This window comes from Mirounga leonina, unplaced genomic scaffold, assembly GCF_011800145.1.
Source record: "Mirounga leonina isolate KUSES-001 unplaced genomic scaffold, KU_Mleo_1.0 Mir_91, whole genome shotgun sequence".
In the NCBI taxonomy this organism is placed as follows: domain Eukaryota; kingdom Metazoa; phylum Chordata; class Mammalia; order Carnivora; family Phocidae; genus Mirounga; species Mirounga leonina.
This window is the reverse complement of record NW_023270839.1, coordinates 47,947,981-47,964,394: the sequence shown is the minus strand read 5'-3', so window position 1 is coordinate 47,964,394 and position 16,414 is coordinate 47,947,981. Positions and strand designations below refer to the sequence as shown.

General features: G+C 42.7%; 1 protein-coding gene across 1 annotated transcript in view; it reads left to right on the top strand.

Annotated features, from left to right (window-relative positions):
* The first annotated feature begins 3,048 nt into the window (after positions 1 to 3,048).
* The window catches only part of EDC3 (enhancer of mRNA decapping 3), a 47,498-nt gene continuing 34,132 nt past the window's right edge, over positions 3,049 to 16,414 (top strand). The window contains exons 1-2 of the mRNA XM_034994304.1: positions 3,049 to 3,176; positions 15,843 to 16,024. Of these exons, the coding sequence (XP_034850195.1) occupies positions 15,861 to 16,024 (164 nt within the window). The 5' untranslated portion in view covers positions 3,049 to 3,176; positions 15,843 to 15,860. The remainder of the gene's footprint in view (positions 3,177 to 15,842; positions 16,025 to 16,414) is intronic.

Here is a 16,414-nt window from a genome sequence, read left to right as displayed (position 1 = left end):
ATGCGGAACTCGATCCAGGGACTCCAGGATCATGACCTGAGCCGAAGGCAGTCGCTTAACCAACTGAGCCACCCAGGTGCCCCCAAATACAGGTTTTTATTATCTTTAAGATCATAAAATTGAAATGGGTAAGAATTTCCAGAACCAACTAAGCTGAGGATGATTATAGTTTGACTCTGGTTTAAAACATTGGTTCTCTAATATTTATTCTTCCAGACTAAGGAAACTTTCTCTTAAGACATCAATGATATACAGAAATAATAATAAAATAAATTAAAGCCTTTAACTTTTCTATCTGAACCCTCTGAAATTCAAAGGATCTCCATAAGTATTCCTTCTTTCATCAAGTACAGTCATTTGCATAAGTTCATTAAGAATCTGTTCTTCTTGGGCACCTAGGTGGCTCAGTGGGTTAAGCCTGTCTTCGGCTCAGGTCATGATCCCTGGGATCGAGTCCCGCGTCTGGCTCCCTGCTCAGGGGGAGTCTGCTTCTTCCTCCACCCCCACCCCTGTTCGTGATCTCTCTCTCTCACTCTTTCAAATAAATAAAAATCTTAAAAAAAAAAAAAAAATCTGTTCTCCTTGTAAGAGGACACCATGGGAAACATTGGTTATTCTACCAAGACTTTGACAGGAATGTCATATTTGAGAGACTTGCATAGACTCATATATGACCATACAGCTTTTTTTTTTTTTAAGATTTTATTTATTTTTTAGAGAGCGAGCAAGAGAGAAACAGCACGAGAGGGGAGAGGGTCAGAGGAAGAAGCAGGCTCCCCGCTGAGCCGGGAGCCCGATGTGGGACTCGATCCCACGACCCTGGGATCATGACCTGAGCCGAAGGAAGACGCTTAACCATCTGAGCCACCCATGCGCCCATGACCATACAGCTTTAAGGAGCTAAGGTTGACTTTATGAAGCATGGAGCCAATAGAGTCCCTTGTAAATGTTGGCCTGATACCTTGCTTACAGAGTTCCCAGCAGCCCTACCAGGTGAATAGAGAATGTTACTTCGTGGAAGGTGCAGGACCCTCAGGATATACTGGGGACCCCGAGAAGAGGAATTTGTCTAGATATACAGGTATGCCTAGCAAGCACTTGGCTTGGTTTCCGGCCCAGAGAAGCTACTAAAAGTTCAACTTAGAGATTCCTTATAAAAAGTTCCAGGAAAGAAGATTTAATTTTATTTATTTATTTATTTTAAAGATTTTATTTATTTGAAAGAGAGAGTGCGAGAGAGAGCGAGCAAGCATGAGTGGGGGGCAGAGGGAGAGGGGGAAGCGGTCTCCCCGTTAAGCAGGGAGCCCGATGTGGGGGCTCCTGGGATCATGGGATCCTGGGATCATGACCAGAGCTGAAGGCAGACGCTTAACCGACTGAGCCACCCAGTCTCCTGGCAAAGCAGATTTTAAAACATCTATATGATCAATCACTTCTTGCTGAGCTTATATAAATCATTAGGCCAAATCTGTTAAAATTGGACTTATTTCACAATGAATTAGTCCTGATTTGGCTATCTCTGATTAAAAAAAATGTTTCAATAACACATCTTTGTAGATACTCAATCTTAAGCATTGAGACTCAGGAAAACTGGAATGGGGATTGCCCCAAAACAACCAGTAGGATTAAGTCCTTTTGAGTTAGTATATGGAAAACCTTTTCTCACTGTAGACCTATCAAAAGATGGAGAATATAATGCTCTGTTAAATTATTCACTTGAGGCCGGGTTAACTCATAAATCTCTAAATGAATATGCAAACCATATCCTCCCTAAACTTGATCTTACAGTCACTAGCAACCCACCCCATGTAAACCCTGGAGACAGTTTATTTAAAGGATTGTGATGAGGGAACAGAAGGCAAGCTGAGGACAAAGCAGAAGCTGACCACCCCCCAGCCCCCCACATGGGATATATATGACATTCCTCAGACACTCCTGGCTGCCCTATAGCTAAAGAAAAACAAATATTGTAGAGATCACAATCCTGCAAGAAAGGAGTCTCCCTCAGTTTAGAAATGTCTTAGCAATATACAAGAACAAAGCAGTTCTATCAATAACCTAGTTTCCAGAAAGAAATGTAGATAGAATTAAATGTCTTTAGAACCTGCAGCCCATTGACAAGATACTTGAAGCAGACAGAGTGTAAAGTTCCTCCAGGAAGCTCCCAACTATCTTAATGTTAATGCCTTGCTAGAAGGAAATAAAAAACAACCCTTAATTTGACAATGGCAAGGCCTCTGGTATATTGTAGGTCCTGTTTAGCATATGAAAGTTCTTTTGAAATCCTCCCTTTTCCTTACTTCCCCTAAGTCCCAGGTATAAAATCAGCCATCCCTCACAACCCTGGGACAGCAGCTCTTTCTGCCCTCGGGTGCTGAACCACCATTTTGCACCAGACTCTCAAGAATTCTGTCTTGGTCGTGGGCTCCGGACTCCAGCCCACCGAACCTTACCTATATTCCAAAACCATCAGGAGGCTCTAAAATGCCCCAAGGAGAGTGGCACTTTCCCTTGTACCAAGTAGTAGGGTGTGTGTGTGTATGGGGGGCGGAGGCCGAATGCAAATACAGAATGGCTTAGCGCTAAATCCAAAACGAGAGGAAGCTGATACACTCTTAAGATTAACCACGAAGGGAATTTAATCCCTCGAGGGGGGCCTACTTATTGCTTCCCACAGCTGCAACTAATCGAGGATGGGGTCCACGTCACCAGGCACTCTCCAAAGTCCTCCGGTCTTCATCAGCGATAAGCCCAAGGGGTCTGGAGGGAAAGCGGGGACATTTCATCAGGACTGCGCGGGAGAGTGGAGTCCCCCAGGTGTCTGGGCGGGAGAGTAGAGCAGGACCCCTACTCCAACCAGGCCTCTACCCAACAAAAGTAGGCGGGGCTCACAAAGTGGGCGCCCAGGCCGGGTTCAGGAAGGCTGAGCGCCTGCCCTCGCCGCGCTCTCGCAAGCTCTCAGATTTCCCGGGCGCTCTGCTTGCCAACAGCCTGCCGTCTGGTTTCCAAGGCGTCGCGCCGGAAGTGACCTCACGACGGTGGCGTGGAGTCGCGGGGCGCTTCCGGCCGCGGCGTGGGGGTGGGTGTGGAGAAGCCCCTCAGCCTCCGGGTCTTCTCCTGTTGCGGGGTCGACGTGGCGAGGTGTGCGGAGGAGGCGGCGGCCAGACGGCGTGGAGGTGGGAACGAGGGGGCCGTTGGGCTGTGGGCGCTGGCGGGAGGGGGCTTCCGGGGTTGCCAGACGCATTTGCTTTTAGGCTTCGGGTTCCAGGCCTTGTAGACTTTTATCGAGGCGGGCGCGAGCTCGGGGCCAGGCCCTAGGGGTTTCCTCAGGGGGTATGGTTTGAGGTGGAAGACTGAAGGCAGCAGGATTCTAAATAGCCTGGGAATCGTGTGAGGTGTGAGGCATGAGCGGCCTAGGCTCTTGGTTTCGCCTCGTTGATGGCCGCTGCAGCTCGCCCGCTCTTTGCTCTTTGCCTCAGTGTCCTTTCGCACAATGGAGTAGGGTGGCATGGAACAGCTCGGGTGCCACATCTGTGACCGATGTAGCCTGCGGGTAGACGTGAACTGGGGTCTGAGAGGGAAGGTTGGTTGAGAAATAATGATACCTGCCAGGGCGCAGCTTCTTGATTCTTTCCAGCTGTAGGTATAAGTCTGAGCTTCTTTAAGTGCTCTTTGTATGATTGAATTTATGAATTGAATTTATCAGTAGTTGGCTTGGTTTTTTTTTTTTTTTTTAAAGATTTTATTTATTTATTTGAGAGAGAGAGTGAGAGAGAGAAAGAGCACAAGAGGGGGGAGCGGGAGAGGGAGAAGCAGACCCCCCGCCGAGCAGGGAGCCCGATGCGGGACTCGATCCCGGGACTCCAGGATCATGACCTGAGCCGAAGGCAGTCGCTTAACCAACTGAGCCACCCAGGCGCCCCAGTAGTTGGCTTGTTGAGTGGTTCAAGTGTTTTGGCGTGTCCTCGCCCATTGGTTTTCAGGGAATCTCCCAATTCCAGAGCTAGGAGGAGTCCTAACAGTTCTCTCCTGTGGTTACGGATGAGGAATCAGAATGGTTTTTGTTCTCTTCCCTAGCCACAGACTAAACTGATTTCAGTCAACTGTCAAATACAGGTCTTACTACCATCAGAACATAAATGACTATCTCTGAGCAGGTTAGTATTTCAACTGGAAACCTCAGATGGATTCTAGGCCTTTTTTAAATGATTGGCAGATTAGGTGTACCGAGTTCAAAATTTCTGTTGGTTTCTCTGCATGAAATGAAGATGGCTACAAATAACTTTTGATTACTAAGAATTTTTTTGGTGGAGCTTCCTTGTGGGGGCGGGGCTGTGGGACTAGCAAAGTGTGTTTTAAACTTTGTTTGACCTGAGACCCACAGTTAGATACATTTACATTATGACTTAATGTGCTCCCAGCATGCACAGAGTACACACATACAGCCCAAAAGTTTACCCTTTCTGCATATGATGCCCTTTGACATTTTCTGTTTCATTAAAAGAAAAAAAGTTGATTGCAGCTCACTAAATTGACGGCTAATATGACCGCTAAAGACCTGTAGTTTGAAAAACAATGGGCTAGGGGCGCCTGGGTGGCTCAGTCGTGAAGCGTCTGCCTTCGGCTCAGGTCATGATCCCAGGGTCCTGGGATCGAGCCCCACATTGGGCTCCATGCTCCGCAGGAAACCTGCTTCTCCCTCTCCCACTCCCACTGCTTGTGTTCCCTCTCTCACTGTGTCTGTCTCTGTCAAATAAATAAATAAAATCTTTAAAAACAAAACAAAAAAACTTTGCTGAAAAACAATGGGCTAGAAAATGTTTAAGATAATTTGTAATTCCTGAGATGCTGTAACTAACGTAAAGTGAAAAATGTGTCCTTTTCCTATCCTTAATAGCCAGAGGAGCAGGGGTGCTAGAGTTATAAACAATGCGAGAACAACAGGACAGGACATTCACATTGTCAAAGGAATATAGTGATAGTGTGTCAGAATTTTAGCAAGACATTTGTTAAGTCTTTTATGATGACCTGGTGGGTGAGATAGGGGAATTTGCCAGATTGTGGTAAAATTAGATGGAGTCCTGGTTTTGAACATCAGGGTCTGGAGGGGTTTGATTTATGGATACAGCTTAGAGTTGGGATTCTGGTGGGTTGAAGCTGTATCACTTTCTTTATATACAGTGTGTATTTTAAAGCCTTATCTGGAAGGTGTGCTTATCAGATTTGTTACCTTTATGAAGTGAAGAGAGAAAATATCATCTGGTTAATTGCAAGATTTGTCCAATGCAGTTTAATGAAATGGAAGGGTCATATACATGTGAGAAATTTCAGTTGGGTCCAAAAAGTGCAATTATACTAGTTGATGAAGGTAGAGATGTGACTTAGAAGGGGTTCAAGTGGAGTCTCAATTCATCTGAATCAGTGATGTGGTTAGAACTGAGGTGACCTGTGGTAGTAGATTAGATTAGGAGAATATAGAATCTAGAAGAAGAAAGGAAGGTTGACCCCAGCCCTGGTTGGTTCCATCCTGGAGTATTAGGTTTATGTCTGGGTATGCTACAAGAGTAAATTAATTTGGGGGTAGAAGTTAAAAGGAGTTGGAATTTGTCAAATTTTCAAAAATAATTTTTTATTGGCTGTCTGAAGATATGGTGGAGTTGCTTTGGCATGAATGATTCTTTTTCCCTTGTTACTCAGGTCTTAAAACATTTTTTAGTGTTTAGAACATTAGAAAATCTATGTATCTCTTACACATTAAGTTGGCATTTGAAATTTTTTCATCATAAATTTGAGTAGTTTAAATAGTTTAGGATGTAATTTTTGACGTGTAAATATTGACTTTAAAAAAAATAAATACAAAGGATGCCTGTGTGGCTCAGTTGGTTAAGTGTCTGCCTTCGTCTCAAGTCATGATCCCAGGGTCCTGGGATCGAGCCCCGTGTCGGGCTCCCTGCTTGGTGGGGAGCCTGCTTCTCCCTCTCCCTCTTACTTCTCCCCCTGCTTGTGCTTGTGTGCTCTTCTATCTCTGTCAAATAAAAAAAAAAATAAAATGTTAAAATAAAAATAAATAATAAATACAAAGTTATCTAAATACACAATTCACTATTTTTATTTAATTTTATTTTTTAAGTAGCTCCATACCCAATGTGGGGCTTGAACTCACAACCCCAAGATCCAGAGCCACATGCTCTACTGACTGAGTCAGCCAGGTGCCCCTTGATGTTTTTAAAATGTACAAATGACCTTTTCTATATTAAAAAAAAAAACAAACCCTCTAAGATATATATAAGATATGTGTAAATGGTGTATTACATTGCTTGAATTTTGGATGTTAAACCAATCTTGTGTTCCTGGATTGAACCCCACTTAGTCATGGTGTATATGTTTTTTATATGTTGCTGAATGTAGTTTGCTAATATTTTGTTTAGGATTCTCATGTCTGTGTTCCTGAGGGATACTGAAGTTTTCTTGTGACGTCTTTGGCTTTAGTATCAGAGTGATAGTACCTTCATAAAATGAGTTTGGAAATGTTTCTCTTTTGTTTTCTGAAAGAGTTTGTGTAGCATTTTTTATTTTTCTATATATTTGATAGAATTTACCAGTGAAGTCTTCTGGGCCTGGGCTTTTCTTTATGGGAAGATTTTTAATTACTAATCCAGTTTTTTTTTTTTTTTTAAGATTTTATTTATTTGACAGAGACACAGCGAGAGAGGGAATACAAGTAGGGGGAGTGGGAGAGGGAGAAGCAGGCTTCCCACTGAGCAGGGAGACCGATGGCGGCCGGATCCCAAGACCCTGGGATCATGACCAGAGCCGAAGGCAGACGCTTAACGACTGAGCCACCTGGGCACCCCACTTTTTTTTTTTTTTAAGATTTTATTTATTTGACAGAGAGAGAGTGAGAGGGAAGCACTAGCAGGCGCACAAGCAGGGGGAGCGACAGGCAGAGGGAGAGAGAGAAGCAGGCTCCCTGTGGAGCAGGGAGCCCGGTGTGGGGCTCAATCCCGGGACCCCAGGATCACGACCTGAGCTGAAGGCAGATGCTCAACCAACTGAGCCATTCAGGCACCCCAGTTTTTTTTTTTTATTATTTATTTGAGAGAGAGAAAGTACGTGCATAGGGGGAGGGCAGAGAGAATCTCAGGCAGGCTCCTGAGCGAAGAGCTGGAAGGGGCCCCATCCCATGACCCTGAGATCATGACTTGAGCTGACATCAAGAGCCAGAGGCTTAAATGACTGAGCCACCCAGGTGCCCCACTTTTTTTTTTTTTTAAAGATTTTATTTATTTATTTATTTAGAGCACAAGCAGGGGGAGCAGCAGAGGGAGAGGGAGAAGCAGGCTCTCTGCTGAGCAGGGAACCAGATTCGGGGCTGGATCCCAGGTGCCTGGGATCATGACCTGAGCCGAAGGCAGATGCTTAACCGACTGAGCCACCCAGGCACCCCCCCTTTTCTTTTTAAAGTTTATTTATAATCTCTACACCAACATGGGGACCTCAAGATCTAGAGTCACATGCTCTACCCACTGAGCCAGCAAGGCACCCCACTAATTCAGTTTCTTTACTTGGTATAGGTCTATACAGACTTTCTGTTCTTGAGTCACTTTTGGTAATTTGCATTATTCTGGGGATTTGTCTATTTCGTATTTTTCCTTTTTTTTTTTTAAGATTTATTTATTTTAGAGAGTGTGAGAATGCAGGAATGGGAGAGGGAAAGAGAATCTCAAGTGGACTCCATGCTGAGCTCGGGGCTCTATCTCACAACCCCAGCCAAAATCAGGCTTCTAAGGCTCAACCGACTGAGCCACTTCCAATGTGGTTGTGTTCTTCTAAACCTTGATTGGTAGTGAGTCCTATTTGGCCCAGGGGCTGTAGTTTTCAGACTCATGTCCTAAAATAATACATTTTATGGTTGAAAATGTTTTATTGATAATCCAATTATGTGGGCTGATCGGGTTTATGAAAGACTGGAAATTGATTCCTTTGCTTGTTCCTTGAGAGGGAACACATGCAGGGGGAGTGGGCGAGGGAGAAGCAGGCTTCCTGCAGAGCAGGGAGCCCGATGCGGGGCTCCATCCCAGGACCCTGGGATCATGACCTGAGCTGAAGGCAGACGCTTAACGGCTGAGCCACCCAGGCGCCCCTGTAGTTGCATTTTTGTAGTTTTGTTTGGGTAAGAATGGAAGTGGCCTTCACGCTATGATTTTCTAGGGCCATAACTCAAGTCGCTTATCTGGCCAATATTTCTGCTAAAAGGAGACGTTTGAAATAAAATTTACTAATGATAGAAACTATATAGATTATCTCATTTAATCTCCACAGTAGTTCTCTGAGGTGGTGGTATAATTGGTATAATAGCCATTTTATAGTTGAGACAGTTGAGACTCAGGATAATTTGCCCAGGTCAGTGCTGGTAAATGGTGAAGTCCAGAAGTGAACCTGGGCCTGTGATGTTTGACTTCAGAAGTCCATGCCCTTTTCACTGTGCTGCTTTTTATGGAAGATCTGGAATTAGTACTAAGATTGTACTAGATGTTTTTTTTTTAAGATCTCTGCCATTCCCAAGATTTTGATTAAACAGCTTTCCAGATAAATGTGTGGAAAAATACGTCTGTAACTAACCACTTATCTCCCGCTGGTAATTATAACTGTCCTTAGTGGACCAGAGCTGTTCCTTGGATCTGAATGGTGTGAGTTCTGTCTGATGTGGCAGATGAAATGGAAGTTGATTGGTCGGTAATTGGCAAGTTGTTCATTTGTAGTTTATGAATTATTTTGGCTACTGCCTCAGTTGCATCATGGGTGGAAGATCATTTAGGGCTGACTGTTATCTAAAGGCTTCTTATGAGGGAAGTGATACAGAAAAGTCTCATCCTTAATGTGGAAAGAGTGATAGTTTAGCATTTGAGCAAAGTAGTCCATACATACTCTAGGACTTCCTGTGTAATATGGCCAGCATAAATGGGTACATTTGTTCCCCACAAAGACAAATACAAAAATGTTTAATCTTTATTCATGATAGCCCCCCAAACTGGAAATAACTCAACTATCAACAGTAGGATGGGTTTATACATTGAGGCATAGTTATAGAATACTATGTAGCCATGAGAAAGAATGAACTATTGCTACAGGCAGCAATAAGGATGAATCTCACAGGTATAATATTGAGCAAAAGAAGCCAAACATTTTATTTTATTTATTTATTTTTAAAAGATTTTATTTATTTATTTGACGGAGAGATACACAGCGAGAGAGGGAACACATGCAGGGGGAGTGGGCGAGGGAGAAGCAGGCTTCTCGCTGAGCAGGGAGCCCGATGTGGGGCTTGATCCCAAGACCCTGGGATCATGACCTGAGCTGAAGGCAGACGCTTAACGACTGAGCCACCCAGGCGCCTCAAGAAGCCAAATATTTTATTTATTTATTTATTTTTTTTTTTAAAAGATTTTATTTATTTATTTGAGAGAGAGAGAATGAGAGACAGAGAGCATGAGAGGGAGGAGGGTCAGAGGGAGAAGCAGACCCCCCGCTGAGCAGGGAGCCCGATGTGGGACTCGATCCTGGGACTCCAGGATCATGACCTGAGCCGAAGGCAGTCGCTTAACCAACTGAGCCACCCAGGCGCCCCAGAAGCCAAATATTTTAAAAGAGAACCTTTATGATTCCATTTACATGAAGTTCAAAAACAGGCTAAACTAATCTTTTGTGTTAGATATCAGAATAATGGCTACTTTTGTGGGCACAGTGAAACCTTTTGGGGTGTTTGAAATAGTCTGTCTTGATTTAGGTGGTGGTTATGTGGGTGAATTAGTATGCAAAAAATTCATTCAGCTGTACACTTAAAATATGTAGACTTACTATATATATTATACCTTGATGGAAAAGTAGAAAGTAAAAGGCATCAAAGATTGGTCTCCTTGTGGCTCCTAGATCTCTGCTTCAGCTGTTGCTCTTCTTTTGACATGAAGGTGTTAGCCCTATAATTGATGAAGGCCCTTTCCTTAGTGTGTTCTTCTGATTAGGAGCCCAGATGGTGGCACTCACTTGTTTTAGATTCACTGTTTTCAGTTAATAGAGGAATGTTCTTTATAGTTAAACCTTTTTGGTGAATTTTGAATAATGTATTAATGTTGTATTTTATATAGAGGGAAGTTTCTGATAATAAAAAGGGCAATTTGTTACATGTTGAGTAGTTACTTTTTATAAAGTTTCTATTGTAGAACTGGCAGTCCACATTTTGAAACTATTAAAAATTCTACTCAATTATTGGGGTGCCTGGGTGGCTCAGTCATTAAGTGTCTGCTTTCGGCTCAGGTTATGATCCCAGGGTCCTGGGATCGAGCCCCTCATCGGACTCCCTGCTCAGCAGGAAGCTTGCTTCTCCCTCTCCCAGCCCCCCGCTTGTGTTCGCTCTCTCACTGTGTCTCTCTCTGTCAAATAAATAAAGTCCTTAAAAAAATTCTACTCAATTATTAACAATATAAACTTAAATGTACATCAGTGTCTTTTTAAATTATAGTTGATGTACAATGTTATATTGCACGTGTACAACACAGTGATTTGACAATTCTGTACATTACACTATGCTCACCATACACTGTTGTTGAAATATTAATATCTTAAGATTTTATTTATTTTTTTTGACAGAGACGGCGAGAGAGGGAACACAAGCAGGGGGAGTGAGAGAGGGAGAAACAGGCTCCCCGCTAAGCGGGGAGCCCGATGTGTGGCTCGATCCCAGGACCCTGGGATCATGACCTGAGCCAAAGGCAGACATTTAACAACTGAGCCACCCAGGTGCCCCTGTTGTTACAATATATTTCCTATGTTGTACTTTTCATCCCTGTTATTTATTTTGTAAATGGAATTTTGTACCTCTTAATCCCCTTTACCTATTTTGCCCATCCTCCTAACCCCTGCCCCTTTGGCAACCACCTGTTCTCTATGATTCTTTTTCTGTTGGTTCATTTGTTTTGTCTTTTATATTCTACATGCAAGTGAAGTCATATGATATTTGTCTTTATCAGACTTATTTCCCATAGCAGAATGGCCTCTAGGTCCATCCATTTTGTCACAAATGGCAAGTTCTCATGCTTTTTGATGGCTGAGTAATATTCCAGTGGTTGTGTGTGTATACCACATCTTATATATTCATCTATCAGTGTGCACTTAGGTTTATTTCCATTTCTTGACTATTGTAAATAATGCTGCAATGAATATAGGGGCACATATATCTTTTCTTTTTAAAAATTTATTTATTTTGAGAGAGAGAAAAAAAGCACGAGCAGGGGGAGGGGCAGAGGGATAAGCAGGCTCCCCACTGAGCAGGGATCCTGGTGTGGGACTCCATCCCAGGACCCTGGGATCATGACCTGAGCCAGAGGCAGACACTTAACCAACAGAGCCACCCAGGCGCCCTGTGTGGTATTTCTACTTTTAATTTTTTAGGAATTTCCGTACTGTTTTCCACAGTGGTTGCACCAGTTTGCATCCCCACCAACTGCATGAGGGTTCCCTGTTCTCCATATTCTTTGTTGTTTCTTGTCTTTCTGATACTGGTTATTTTGACAGGTGTGAGGTGATACCTCATTGTAGTTTTGATTTGTATTTCCCTGATGATTAGTGATGTTGAATATCTTTTCATGTGTCAGCCATCTGTATGTCTTCTTTGGAAAAATGTCTATTCAGGTCCTTTGGCCATCTTTAATCAGATTATTTGTATTTGTTGTGTACGTTCTTTATATATTTTGGATATTAAACCCGTATTGGATATATCATTTGCAAATATCTTCTCCCATTAGTAGGTTGCCTTTTCCTTTTGTTGGTTTCCTTTCCTGTGCAAAAGCTTTTTATTTTGGTTCAACATCAGTGCCTTTTTTTTTCCTTCTTGAGAGAGCGAAAGCACCCACGAGTGCAGGGAGGGACAGAGGGAGAGGGACAAGCAGACTCCCTGCTGAACGTGGAACCTGACACAGGGTTCAATCCTCAGTCCCAGGACCCCAAGATCATGACCTGAGCCAAAGTCAGGCTTAACCGATTGAGCTACCCAGCTGCGCCTTAACATTAGTCTTTTTTTTTTTTTTTTTTTTAAAGATTTTATTTATTTGACAGAGAGAGACACAGTGAGAGAGGGAACACAAGTGGCGGGAGTGGGAGAGGGAGAAGCAGGGTTCCCGAGGAGCAGGGAGCCGGATGCGGGGCTCGATCCCACCATGACCTGAGCTGAAGGCAGACGCTTAACGACTGAGCCACCCAAGCGCCCCGCCTTAGCATTAGTCTTAAAGATAACGTGTTGAATGAGGAAGAAGTAAGTCTTTTTCACCTCTGATTAATTTCTGGTATTGAAAAAAATTCTTGTTATCACAGCTTTCATTCTGCATCTATCTAATACAAGCATCAGAGTAGGATTATGATGGAGTATAAATGATAGGAAAGGAAATTCATACTTTTGTGGTATTAAGTAGACAGAGTTTTGTTAGGACATGGGAAGTAAGCCTAAAGTGTGTGTATTTTGTGCCTTTTACCATTATCAGTGTTGTGGAAATTGTGTTGCATTGGAAATTCACCTGATTTCTTAAATTCTTAGATTGATAATTGTGGCAGCCAAGTGATGGGTATGTAGGGTTCATTATGCTGCTCTGTCTACAATTGTGTATGTTTGAAATTTTTTATAAAATGTAAAAAAAAAAATCTTATGATTGAGCCTGCTAATACATTATTTTCTGTTCTGTCAGCATAGTTTTCTTTTTTTTTTTTTAAGATTTTATTTATTTATTTGAGAGAGAGAATGAGAGAGAGAGAGAGCACATGAGAGGGGGGAGGGTCAGAGGGAGAAGCAGACCCCCTGCTGAGCAAGGAGCCCGATATGGGACTCGATCCTGGGACTCCAGGATCATGACCTGAGCCGAAGGCAGTCGCCTAACCAACTGAGCCACCCAGGCGCCCCCAGCATAGTTTTCTGATATTGCTTAGTTAGAGCACTGGAAAACAACCTGAGTTTTCTCTTTAGGTTTTTGTGTTTCTGATGGGTCATACTCTTTTTTTTTTTTTTTTTTAAGAGTGTTTTTTATTTTTCCTTCGTTAGACTCTATATTTTATGTAGGTATGTTTCTTTTTTTTAAAAATAATTTATTTGAGAGAGAGCCGAGTGAGCAGGAGGGGAGGAGGGGGGAGAGAGAGCGCAAGAGAGAGACTGAGTCTGCACTGAGCACAGAGCCCCATGTGGGGCTTGATCTCACAACCCCAAGATCATGACCTGAGCCAAAACCAAGAGTTGGAAGCTTAACCGACTGAGTCACCCAGGTGCCCCTTATGTAGGTGTATTTCTGAAATTGATATTTGAAAACAGCTTGAAATGCTATTCTGTTTTTTTATTTTTCATGGAGAATGCTAAGCAATAATTTCATTTTGTACTTAATATTGTATGTTATGTTTATATTCATGTGCTACTTCCTGACTTCCTTTGTGTGTAGGGCAGTGTTAGATTCCATATATATATATATAAAGATTTTATTTATTTGAGAGAGAGAGAGAGCCTGCACAGGAGGGGAGCAGCAGGGAGAGGGAGAAGCAGGCTCCCCACTGAGCAGGGGAGCTCAGTCCCCCGATGGGTCTTGATCCCAGGACCCTGAGATCATGACCCGAGCTGAAGGCAGACGCTTAAGTGACTGAGCCACCCAGGCATCCCTAGATTCCATATCTTATATAGGATTTTGCATAGAGTATGCTTAAAGGGTATTATGATTTTAGATCCATTTCCAAGAAGAGCTGCGACATTTAGATATAAATAGATACTCTAGATTTTCAGTGATTAACTTCTGTCAGATTTATTACATGTAATTCATTCATTGATTGGATAAATATTTGAGTTCCTTTTTCATTGTAGGCACTCTATTGGCTGAGCAAGACAAGGTTCCTTGCCCTCATGAAGCTTACATTTTAGTGGGGTGATATAACATAAACCGAAAAGATAATTCATATAGTGATGAATTTTGAGATCATAACAGAAGGTGAGGTGTTGAAGAGTGATGGGTAGTGACATTAGATTGGGGTAGCCAGGGAAGACCTCTTTGGGGTGGTGACATTTTAGCAGATACCAGAAAGAGATAGAATTAGCTATTCATAGAGTTTTGTTGTAGCATCTTTTGTTCCTTTTTGTTGTTGAGTAGCATTCTGTTGTATAATACCATAATTTGTTTATCTCTTCTCCTTGTTCCCACTTTTCCTGCTTTTGTGAATAAAGCTGCTGCGTACATTTGTGTACAAGTTCTTTTGTGAATATGTTTCCATTTTTCTTGGGTAAATCCTGGGGATGAAATTTTGGGTCCTAAGTGTGTGTTTAATATTATAAGAAACTGCTAAACTCTTTTCCAAAGTTGTATCATTTTACACTGTCAGCAGTGTCAGGGGGTTCCAGTTGCTCCACATCATCACACACATTTGGTATTACCTATCAGCCCTTTTAATTTTAAACCATTGTAGTGGGTGTAAAATGGTATCTTACGGTGTTTTCCCCAACTTAATGATTTTTTGTTGTTGTAAAATACATATAAAAGTTACCATTTTTAAGTGCACAGTTCAGTGGCATTGAGTACACTCACATTGTTATGCATTCATCACCACCATCCATCTCCAGAACTTTTTCAGGTTCCCAAACTGAAATTCTGTACCCATCAAACAATAATTTAGCTCCTCCCAGTTGTGGCAGCCACCTTCTACTTTCTGTCTCTGTGATTGAATAGTCTGTTGTGATAAGTAGTCTCTTGAGTACTCTAGGAACCTTATGCAAGTGGAATCATACATGATTTGTCCTTTCATGTCTGGCTTATTTATTTCACTTCTCATAATGTCTTCAGGATTCATCTATGCTGTAACATTATCAGGCATCTTTTTTTTTTTTTTTTTAAGATTTTATTTATTTACTTGACAGAGAGACAGTGAGAGAGGGAATACAAGCAGGGGGAGTGGGAGAGGGAGAAGCAGGCTTCCTGCGGAGCAGGGTGCCTGATGTGGGGCTCGATCCCAGGACCCTGGGATCATGACCTGAGCCGAAGGCAGATGCTCAACCGACTGAGCCACCCAGGCACCCCTATCAGATATCTTTTTAAGACTGAATGATACTCCACTGTATGTGTTTACCACATTTTATCCATTCGTCCATCATAGACATTCGTCCATCATAGACATTTGAGTTGTCTGGTTGTGTTTTAATTTGCATTGCCCTGGTAATTAATGATGTTGAGCAGCCCTTCCTATGTTTATTGGTCATTCAGATAACTACTTTTGCTCATTTTTTTTTTTTAAAGATTTTATTTATTTATTTGAGAGAGAGAGAATGAGAGAGAGCACATGAGAGGGGGGAGGGTCAGAGGGAGAAGCAGACTCCCTGCCAAGCAGGGAGCCCGATGTGGGACTCGATCCAGGGACTCCAGGATCATGACCTGAGTTGAAGGCAGACGCTTAATTACTGAGCCACCCTGGCGCCCCTCAAATAAATCTTTAAAAAAAATAAAAAGATTAATATATTAGAGAGTGTGCAAGCACACAGGAGCGGGGGGAGGGGGGCAGGCAGGGAGGGATAGAGGGAGGAGAAAAAGAATCCCAAGCAGACTCCCAACTGAGTTCAGGGCCCTATCTCATGACCTGGGGTTCTATCCCACAACCCCGATATCATGACCTGAGCCGAAATCAAGAGTCAGATGCTTAATGGACTGAGCCACCCAGGCGCCCCCAGAATGTGTATTATTAAGCAACACCTGGTTCAGAGCCTGACATAATATATGCTGAATTTAATTAAAGGTTTGTCTGTTTCTCAAGATTTGCATGGCTCCTTCTCTCTACAGTGGTCTTACTTCAGAAACATGGCTACGGATTGGCTGGGCAGTATTGTGTCCATCAACTGTGGAGATAGCTTGGGGGTCTATCAGGGAAGAGTGTCCGCAGTGGATCAGATCAGCCAGACCATTTCTCTCACCCGGCCTTTCCACAATGGAGTGAAGTGCCTCGTGCCAGAAGTCACCTTCAGGTGAGTGTCCTGACTGATTTCTTCAAGTCTAGTCTGGTGGTTTGTGGAGCTTGAATCTAGGTCCAGTTGCCAATATTCTCTTACATAGGGCTGCTTTTGAGGAGTGTCTTGTCAGGGGTGAGATTTCTGCAGTCTTAACGCTTATAGTCTAGCTGCTGTTTCAGTATAGACTTTGTGTCCTAATTAGCTTTCAGCTAATGAACTAGGGTTTGTGGAACCTTTTTCTTATCTTCGTCAAGCACTCAATATTCTTATTTAAATGGGTCAAATTCAGAATCATCTATTTTTTTAGGCTTTTATTATTTGTGTTTTCTTATATCTAAGGCCTTTGTTGATCTCCCCCCGCACACATAAACGTGTCTCTCTTTGTAGATTTGTATTATAATTTAT